General features: G+C 48.6%; 1 protein-coding gene across 1 annotated transcript in view; it reads left to right on the top strand.

The window, feature by feature from the left end:
• Positions 1-40: 40 nt before the first annotated feature.
• adarb2 (adenosine deaminase RNA specific B2 (inactive)) overlaps positions 41-10,000 on the top strand; it is a 130,336-nt gene continuing 120,376 nt past the window's right edge. Inside the window, exon 1 of the mRNA XM_030349707.1 lies at positions 41-775. Coding sequence (XP_030205567.1) covers positions 673-775 — 103 coding nt within the window. The 5' untranslated portion in view covers positions 41-672. The remainder of the gene's footprint in view (positions 776-10,000) is intronic.

The following is a 10,000-nucleotide window of genomic DNA, read 5'->3' as shown; positions in this document are numbered from 1 at the left end:
TGAATGTTACGTTTGACCTCTTACCTTTCTCCCCCAAAGATTAGTGGGTCACATCACCCAGATCTCCCGTTGCACGGGAGGCTGAGCTCTGGATTCGCTACAGGCAACAGCGGGTGCGGAATGGGCGCGCGGCGGTGTTGCTGGCGGGGCTCGTGGCCGCTGGTGATGTCACACCTCCCAGACAGTCATGATTGGGTCTAATTAGAGCGCTCGCTAGCAAATAGATAGGCGTCCCGCGTGGTTGGATCCAAAGTGGCTGATGCCAAACATTTCTGCAGAGGCTGAGAGAGCGAGAGAAAGAGAGAGAGAGGCGCGAGCGCATCGCGTACGTATCCAACCGCACGCCCTGCGCGGACACAGAGAGGAATATAGCTGAGTGCTCTCACGCTGTGCTGGAAATACAGTCAGTAGGCTACCGAGCGCAGGAGGCGAGGCGTGCTGGAGTTTCAGGTGTGTAGTGCGGAGGGAATCCTTTCACCGGCGAGTCGCACACTCGCGGTCCGGGTTCGGGAGGTATAAAAAGGGGAGAGTCGACATTTGTCTGCGACGTCACCGAGTACAGTTCGACACCAGAGGAGAGGGAGACGATACGAGACAAGACAAAACCCAAGAGACAATCGCGCGGTCAAAGCCCAAGTTATTATTCTCCGCTGCGCTCCCACCGCTGCGCTGATGGCGTCAGTACTTGGGAACAACAGCCGCGCGTCGGGAGCCCAGAGCGGGCAAGTGAAATGCAAGTTCAAGAGGAGACGGAGGAGACGGTGTAAAAGAAAAGGTAAACTTAATTCGTCATGTGGTCGCTTTGTGTGTCTTTGTTTTTTTTGTCTCCAAAACGCAGAGCTCGCGCGGAATCGTGGGCGCGCAAATTGTCGAACGTTGAGCTCGTACAGCGCAGCGCGAGACAACAAAGCCCGCGCGAATTGTGTTTATAGTTAGCATAAAGTAAGAAGTAGTGCAGAGACCCAGACCTACAGAGAGATACGCCGCTTAATGCGGCTTAATGCTGCATTGTCATCCTCCCACTAAAGTTGGAGTTGCCGCTGTCTCTTTTATTGTGGGTTAAAACCCGGTCACTTTTTTTTCCGAGGACAGTGACCCCGAACCTTAGGTAGTTTAGTGGTTTGTTTTGCGGTGTTTGAAGAATTAACCACACACGTTGATACGTTTCTCGAGACTGTTGGACAGCACACAATGCGGGGACTGTATCGGCTGATAAAGACCCCTCTGTCGTTCACCCCTCAAAGGCATAACTAGCCTATTTCTGTCAAGAAAATACTGATTTATATTTGGCCTGAAAGGAATGTTAGTAATTACAAGCATACACTAGGCTACTTCACTCCGAGTCAGGTGTGTTATTTTTTTAGTAGTAGGCCTAGGCTTGTCATTTACAAAAGAATAATCTGAGGAACTTTTCTTTCATAAAATAAATAAATACAAAATCGATCAGTTATTAATTTACATGCTTACAACATAAGTCATCTGAGCTACAGAGTAAGCTTGAAGTGGTTGGATTTGGTCAATATTTAGGGGCCGTTACAATTTGCACATCATCGGTGCAAGATGTGTATTCTTTTTTTTTAAATACACTTATATTTTCTTGCAAAAAATAATTTCAAATTGTGAGTTGTACGTTGAGCAATTTATCTAGCAGAAGAATATGCACATGTTTATTCTTATATAGCCTCTCACGACTGGTCAGTGCGCATCATAGGCTGCAATTCCTAAGTGAGGCCTGCTACTTCTAAATTATAGTGGAAAACACGGTGTCATGGAAGTGGATTTTCCGCTAAATGTAATTAAACTGAAATTAAAATTGTCAAAAGCAGAAACACTGGGCTACCTACCACGACCTCTTGCAAGCCGATGGCTCCGTGTCGTCCAGCGTAGCGGGCATGGTCCGGGTTCAGGGCCAGCGTGCGCGTGTGCGTGTGCGTGTGTGTGTGTGTGCACGCGCGTGTGTGTGTGTGTGCGTGTGTGTGTGCGTGTGTGTGCGTGTGTGTGTGCGTGTGTGTGTGCGTGTGTGTGTGTGTGTGTGTGTGTGTGTGTAAGTCGCCCGTTCATCAGCCTTGAATTATGGATACAAACTGAAATACACAGCACTCTATTATCCCTTTTGTTGGACATTATTTTAACTAAAATATGCAACACAAAGTTTTAACTTTGAACTATTTATCTGCCATTGAAATTACTATAACAGCTCCCTATTCAGTAGCATATTTTCAAGTTATTGTACAGTAATTCCTCAGAGGCAATTTTGGTTAAAATGTTTTTCCAGTAATTATTTAGCCTAGATAAAAGCTGTGGAGGGATGAGAAATATTAGATTTAAATGTAATAGGGCTACCAAATAGATTTGTGCGGCTTAAATATGTCCACGAGGTAGACCCTCAATACTGTAATGCAGCTGTGCATTATTTCTAAATGTAAACCCCATTAAGAAATCTCAAATCTTTGAAACAATCTGAGCTGAGAAAAAAGCTACCCATTTCGAGCGCTTTTTCCACTGATTAACAATCATTATCCAAAACTGAAACACACATGCTCATTTGCAGGGACACAGGTCACAAATGCTTGCACTGATATGCTCGGCACCATTAACAATGAAAAAGACACAGGTCATGCATCTATTCGTATGATTATGCTCATTGTTGTATCAGCGATGCTAAAATAGCAGCTGTGTAATGTTGATCATTTTTATTCTTTATACATTTCAGAGACATGGGCTTGCCCCGTCGCTAGTCGAATGCTGATGAACGCTCTGACGTTTCAGACTGCCCCTGCATGCATAACGAGCTTTCATAAACACTTTGCACTTGTCGTCAAACTACAAACAGACAACCACAGCTCATTTCCATAACCTCTTGATTTTAATAGCCCAAGTAATTGAGACAAGGCAGACAATACATAAAATATAGTACCGAGGCAAATGTATTTACATAATGGAAACGACAGGATCGGTTCCACAACATTAAGCATTGCATATGAATATAACAAGCAACGTGTGCACATTAGCTGACAGTGACAGGCCTTCTCAACGTGTCTCCAAATGACTTATTTATCAACATTGCTGATTCATTCGGATAGCGTGCCGGGACATTAGTTGGCCGGTTCAGAGGCCCATTGTAAGTGAACCGTGTCTCCTCCCTCCCTTCCTCCTTCCCCCCTCTGCGTCGCCGGTGCTTGCTGAGGGGTTCTCCGGGCTGAAAGACATGTGTACGTCTCCCCACCTTGTGTTGGTCGACATGGCGTGTGGCGGTCTCATCGCCTCAGCTGATCTCTTCGCCTAATTATTGTCTGTTGTCTGCTCAGTTTGATTTCGTGAGTCGGGGAAGGGCTCTGCAGCTGTCAGAAGAAAACCGATAAAAGACGACACTTGGAAAGACGGAATGTGAATCCCTGCTCCACAAATCAGGAGGTCTTCTTGTTGCACAAAGAGGATGTTTTGTGAACCACTCTTTTCATTATTTCTCAAAGCTTAAAAGGAATATAACCCCTGTCCTATTTTATATTTGGGGATGATAGCCCGCGTGTCATTTTAACAGACACTCCTCATCATCAGGCCATTGTTTTGATGGTCCCAGCGGGGGGGGTTAAAGGCCAGAAGGGAAGGGATTAATGAATGGCGTCGGGCCCTTAGAGCCTGTGAGCAGCGCTTCAGATTATTATTTGTAGATGGATTGTATTAAACCCCACGTGTGTATTTAAAAGTTGTAAGCGGATGATTCTTTTTGTCCATTTTCTTAACTCATCATTTTGTGATGGTGAGTGTTTGTTTGTGTGTGTGTGTGTGTGTGTGTGCGTGCGTGTGTGTGTGCGTGCGTGCGTGCGTGCGTGCGTGTGTGTGTGTGTGTGTGGGCAATACAAAATGAAATACACAAACTCACCACGCATTGCGGGGGTTTACTGAGCTGCAAAAAAACAAGTGGGAGAGTGACACAGGGAATTAATATTCCAGCACCTTTTAACTTAATCGTTTTGTACGCTGGCCCATTTCTAACCCGGTGCTGAGATCTCCCCACCGGGTTAGATATAGGCCAGCCTACAAAGCTCCACCCTGTAGTTCCTCAAGCCTTTCTGTTTACCGTCATCTGTTCCACGGCAACCTTGTTAATCGAAGTTTGTGTTCGGGAGCGCACGCACATACACTCTTCACCCCCCCCCATCCCCCCGTTCCTTGAACCACAATGTTTGCAGATTCGTGGACCGGTGTACTCTGTCATCACAGTAAAAGCCCCATCCTACCCCCAGAACAACATGTGTTCTATTCTTTAATTAATCACAGCAGAGTCGTTTGACTCTCTCTCCGTCCCTCGGGGATTTTATTTTTTATTTCGGTTGCGGCTTCCCTTCCTCACCGCTGCCATCCCTGGGAACAAACAGCGAGCGTGACCCGCCATCCGTTAAATCAGATGGCGCGTTCCCATGACAAACGGGCGGCGTCCCGACGAGAGCGGGGAAACAAATAGCAACACCGTACTGTATCAGCGTCACCGTTCATTACCTATTTGTTTAGTTGGGTTCGTTTTACGCATGCACCTCCACCAGCCCCACCGCGGTGGGATGAGATGGGGAGGTGGGGGTGGGATGAGATGGGGAGGTGGGGGTGGTGGTGGTGGTGGTGGTGGTGGTGAGGTGAAGAGTATGCGTCTAGTCGTTCCCCGCCGTGATTCAAGCAGGCCGTGCGTTGAATGTGCGTGTGTTATCAACAAAGCGACAGCACATGCACGTCACCCGCGGGGCGCTCGGGCGGCGGGGTGACAGGCGGTCGGGCCGTTATGTCGGCGTATGTGCCTCATGAAGCCGTTTAATTGGTGTCAGCGTGGCCGGTCCACGCAGATGAAGAAGAAGAAGAAGAAATAAAGAAAGAAGCGGAGGAGTTCAGACTTGGTGCTGCATGGTTACGGGGAGGGGAGGGGGGGGGGGGGTTGATGCAGGGTCAGACCGCACGCTGGGGAGGTGGTGGGGAGGCAGGAGGGGGCAGTGGGCGTGGCTGGGGGATCAGGGTCCAGAGGGACAGGGTCTGAGCCCTCTCCCTCCCAGGGTTCAGGGCTGCCGCGCGGGACCCGTCTCAGGGGGGCGGGCCCCGCGACATCGACGGGGGGAAAAGCAGACGCCGGACGCGCAGTCGAGGTCCGACCTTGACCCCTGGCTGATGAGGGCGGGGAGGGTCGCTGTCTAAGGGGCGGGGGTCGCGTGTCATGCTATAGCCGTGGCGCCGCAATAGGAGACCTGGTTCTGTGTTGGCCCGGGCTCTAAAATAAACATTCCCCTGGGAGCAATGGAAAGCAGGAGGAAGGTATTCATCAGGGTGTGCTTCCCGGCCACGGCCGCGCATTATGTGTCCTACATTTACATGCGGTATCTATTAATAAAGTCCCAGCACGCCGAGGCGTGGAGCGTAATGGACCCTCGATATAAATGTATGTTCTTTGCACAGGCGCAACCAGTAATTCATCTCAACCCCATTTCCTAATGTGCATTCGTTCACACCTCGGGGCAGAGGAGTGTTCCTGCGTGGGGGCCGCGGTACTTTTTTTTTTTATGTCGTCAACGGAGTACCCCCCCCCCCTTCCGTCTACCCCCAATGTCATGCAGTCCTGTGTGTTTTGGCGAAGGGCACCGGCTTTGTGACGAGATGCATTCCACAGATGCACAGCGCTACTCTGCACCCTTTTCCAGTCCCCTTTCCTTCCCCCAAACAGTTTTTGTCGTATTTGTTTGTGTTTGTGCCGATAAACGCATTAGGGAAGTGTGACGAGAAACACCGCCGGCATTTATGAGGTTAATGAAGGTCACTGCCAATGGCGTCAGCGCGCTGCCGCCGTCTCTCTCTCTCTCTCTCTCTCTCTCTCTCTCTCTCTCTCTCTCTCTCTCTCTCTCTCTCTCTCTCTCTCTCTCTCTCTCTCTCTCTCTCTCTCTCTCTCTAGTATTTACAGGCACTTCCTGATTACAGCGGCAGGAAGTTGTGCGCTCTAGGACGCGGCGTCCTCTACGTGGCGGAGCTCAGCTGGGGGAGAATAGGTTATTACCATTGACTGTGGTCTCATGAGAACAGCTGATAAAATGACCAAGGAAAATGGATTGGGCAACTTTATACACATTAGCATAATTAGCAATTAGCTCCTAATAGTCCCTCTTGGATCTTCTGGGTGCTCGTAAGTCGGGGGTTTCCGCTTAAAGTTCAGATGGGTGGTGGGGGGGGGGGGGGGGGGGGGGGGGCGGGGGGAGGGAACAAGTCATGCCTAAATCATCTCAATAGCACACATGAGCTGCAGAAAAATAGACGAAAACAGAAGAAAATCGAAGGTGGGAACTTCACTTCAGCTGACAATGAGCTAAGTTAATTAGCATGTAATGTACCCAAGCCCCTCAGATTGAGTGTTAAGTAAATGATGCAACCTCACAAATGTTGTCAGGACAACAGAAATCTATTTTGAGCAGATCTTTTGAGATCTTACAGGTTTCCACGAATGCCTGATTTTAAACACAAACGTGTTGAACTATCATTGTGGATGGTAATTACTCCCCATATCAGGTCCCATGTTGTGATTTTCTTGGTCTATCGACCAGCCAGCATATTGCAAATTCTTTGTGTGTATGTTTATGTGTGACTCACTTCCTTTCGTGTGTGTGTGTGTGTGTGTGTGTGTGTGTGTGTGTGTGTGTGTGTGTGTGTGTGTCATGGGTGCAGTGGGATAAAGACAATGCCACTTACTCCCTTACACTGTTGCATTTATTTAATTTATTAGTTCATGGACAGTTTTTAACATGAAATTATTGGAATTGCTGAATTCCTTCCATTTAAAGTGTGTATTTGTGTGTGCACGTGCCCGTGCAGGCCTGTGCGTGGCTGTTGGTGTGTGTGCCCCTTGCCTCGGCCATGCACGTGCACGGGCATGCCTGCGCACGTCCGTAGAGGAAGGCGGTTGTGCGCGGGCTGTCAGGCCTCATCTACAGAGATGTAGCGCTGGCCGTCAGCTTCACTCATCACTCCCTGTCAGCGGATATATTCCTGCAGTCCAATGTCGGCCACAAGACAATAGTAAATACTCTGAGCAGGCCCACATACGCTCCGGCACTGGCCCGTAAACGCGCCTCGTCTCCTGTGTTGACGATCCTCGCACGCCCGTTGAATATCCTTCATGATATGAGTCATTATCGGCACACTGAGGCCTGGGCTCCGGATCTTTAATCCTCCCTGTGTCATTGTCGGGCTTTGATCGGTTATTATTTAATGTTTAATGCGGATGCAGAAAAAATTACGAATGGTGGAAAAAATTGTGGTTTTGGGACAGCGAATTGTATTTGCAGAGTGTGGAAGATTTGTTAAGGGCTGATTTGTGTAGTTGTAGAAGATAGATGGTGTACTGCTGCTGGATAATCTTTTCGCAAGAAGGCATTTTTCACTTAATAATTACATGTCTAAATTGATATCCGGTAACGAATCACGGGAAATATCGCAGTGATTGTAACTATCTGTCCCACGCCTAATGCCACCAAGTTATTTCTGGCATGTAGTGTCATTAGATACATTCTCCTCTTTCGTGTAATCGCTGGCTCCAGGCGAGATCATTTGCTATTACTTCAGCGCGCTGTCAATGAGGAGCTCTCGCAAGCTACTTATCTGAAGCCCCGCCCATGGCGTTCTGATGCCTGGAAAATCACAGAGGAATACCGCACCCCTGCTTTATGATCGCAATTATCTCTAACCGTGCCTCCGTCCAGGAGTCATCGGGACTGGCTCGGGGCCAGCTCATTTGACGGTCTACTGTGTCTTTTTTCACGCTCTCCGTCTCTCCCCTCCACCCCCCCTCCCCCAAGTCATCTGCCACCCTATCCCTGTCTCTGACAATCTGTCTCCATACATATATGTGGGACAATAAGCGTGCGCAGATATGGCTCTGCATGCCAAAGGAAACGCATACGCACCGACTCGCACACACATGCTTGTGCATGAGCTACCACGCACACACGCATACAAGCATTATATACCGCCGCACCCGCCACACACATACACACACAAACACATCCACACACAAACACCAACACACAAACACACTCACGTGTTTACTACTAACTTTCAAAACAAAAGTATAGCCTCACAAACGCATCCTTTCTCGGGTCATGCCTGCTAACGTGCCATCCCAACAATACCGTACCCTTTTTCGTTTGCAATTTCATCCTCATCCCGACCCCTCCCCCCACCCCGCCGCACCTCACCCTCTTTTCACACCAATGTCACGGCGCAGCGCGGTGACGCGGCGCCGTTTGCCTACAGCGGCCGCTCGGTGCTGACGGGGCAGGTCCCCGCCACTGATACCTGCTCCTCGCTTGGTATGGAATAATGAAATGGGATGAGGCGGCTTACCGACCATTCTCTCCACCGTCGGGCCGCCGCTCCGGCCCCATTTGAGATAACGTTAATGAAGGGGACTTAAGCCAAGAAGAGACACGTTGCATTGCTCCGCTCTCCCTCTCAGCCCCCCCCCCTCCCCTTCTCCCCCCAAACCTCACACAAGGGGGAGGAGGGGAGGGGGGTGGATGCTGTGGGGGTGGGGTTCATTGAGGTATTGCCTACAGCATTTAATTACATAAATAAGATAGAGAGTTTGACAAGAAGGGAGGAGTAGCCCTTCTCTTAAAAAATATGCCACAACATTTCGATTTTTTCTTTTTTTCAAATTCTGCACCCAGGGCCACTATGAACCGCCCCAGAGAGAGCCTAGCTTCACGGACAATTCACGGTTTCACATAGTGTGACGCCGGAGTGTGTGGCACATTTCATACACAACATTGCTAATAATAACATTCATACTCAATGATGGTACAAGCTTTAAAAAAATAAATAAATAGGTATCCCTGTTGCCGTGGGTCGTTACGTTACCATGGGCATAACCCCCGCTCTCCTTCCTTGAACACTGAGCTCAAAACCCTTTTCTTTTTTTAAACCTCATAGTGTTCGAATTTGAGCTGCAATAGGGGGTTCGCTTACACTAAACACACTCAAGGCTGATGTAGGAAACAATGAAACTGTGCTTCCCGCAGGCTTCAGCTTGAGTTTTCTGCAAACTGAAAAGTAGTCATATTTCCAAAAATTCCTTCTTTATCTTCTCACTAAGACAGTTCTTATATTTCATACTTTTGCCAGGCTGTGGGTTGCCCCAGCTATGGTAAAGACATCTCCACAGTGTAACTGCGTTTTAATCCCCCCCCCCCCCCCCCCCCCCCCCCCCCGTTGAAGCAGGATACTTGCATTGGATTAAGACCATGATATGATATGAGTAGTAGGCATTACAGGAAACAATGCATTATCTCGGTCTGTATGAAAGAGCTGCATGTCAAGAGCTTCATTAACGTGCCGATGTATAAGGGACGTGTTTTTCTTCCCGCCTTATGATAGTTGAACCCCGCTTTGCCTGCGAGGTCAGCAGCAATCTCCTACGCAACTCCTTCATATGTAAATGATATTCTGTCGCTGGTTGTGATACACAAATATACATTTGTTTTTGCATATTTCAACCGTCCTCCCGGGCAGAGGGCAGATCATCACATTGATTATTCCAACTAGTTTATCACGCTCCTCGTAGCGAGTTCATTATTCCTCTGAAAATAACCGTTTTGCTACCCTCTGCGCCCCTACAGTAAATCCTCTCTCTCAGCCATTGATTCCAGCTGCCTTTAGGGGCTGTTGCTTACAGACACAGACAAGCTTATCTGACAAATCCTTTAAAAGGTATTAAAAAAACTGTGTCTGCATTAACTCTCGGTTTGATGTGTTTCTTTTATTGTCTGTGGGTCAGCTTCCCCGTGTGTATGTGTCTGGGTGTGTGTGTGTGTCTGTTTGTCTGTGTGCGCAAGTGTATGCCTGTGTTTGCTGTTTGTGGGTATGAATGCATGTGTGCATGCATATGTGAGTGCCCGTGTCCCCGCTAAACCTTCTAAAGCAGTGGTTGCCGGGAGTCCACTCTAGTAAATCTCTGGCGCAGTGTGATGCAGAAATG

This window comes from Gadus morhua, chromosome 23 (assembly GCF_902167405.1).
Source record: "Gadus morhua chromosome 23, gadMor3.0, whole genome shotgun sequence".
NCBI lineage: Eukaryota > Metazoa > Chordata > Actinopteri > Gadiformes > Gadidae > Gadus > Gadus morhua.
The sequence above is the reverse complement of the archived record's forward strand: the minus strand, read 5'-3'. Positions and strand labels throughout refer to the sequence as shown.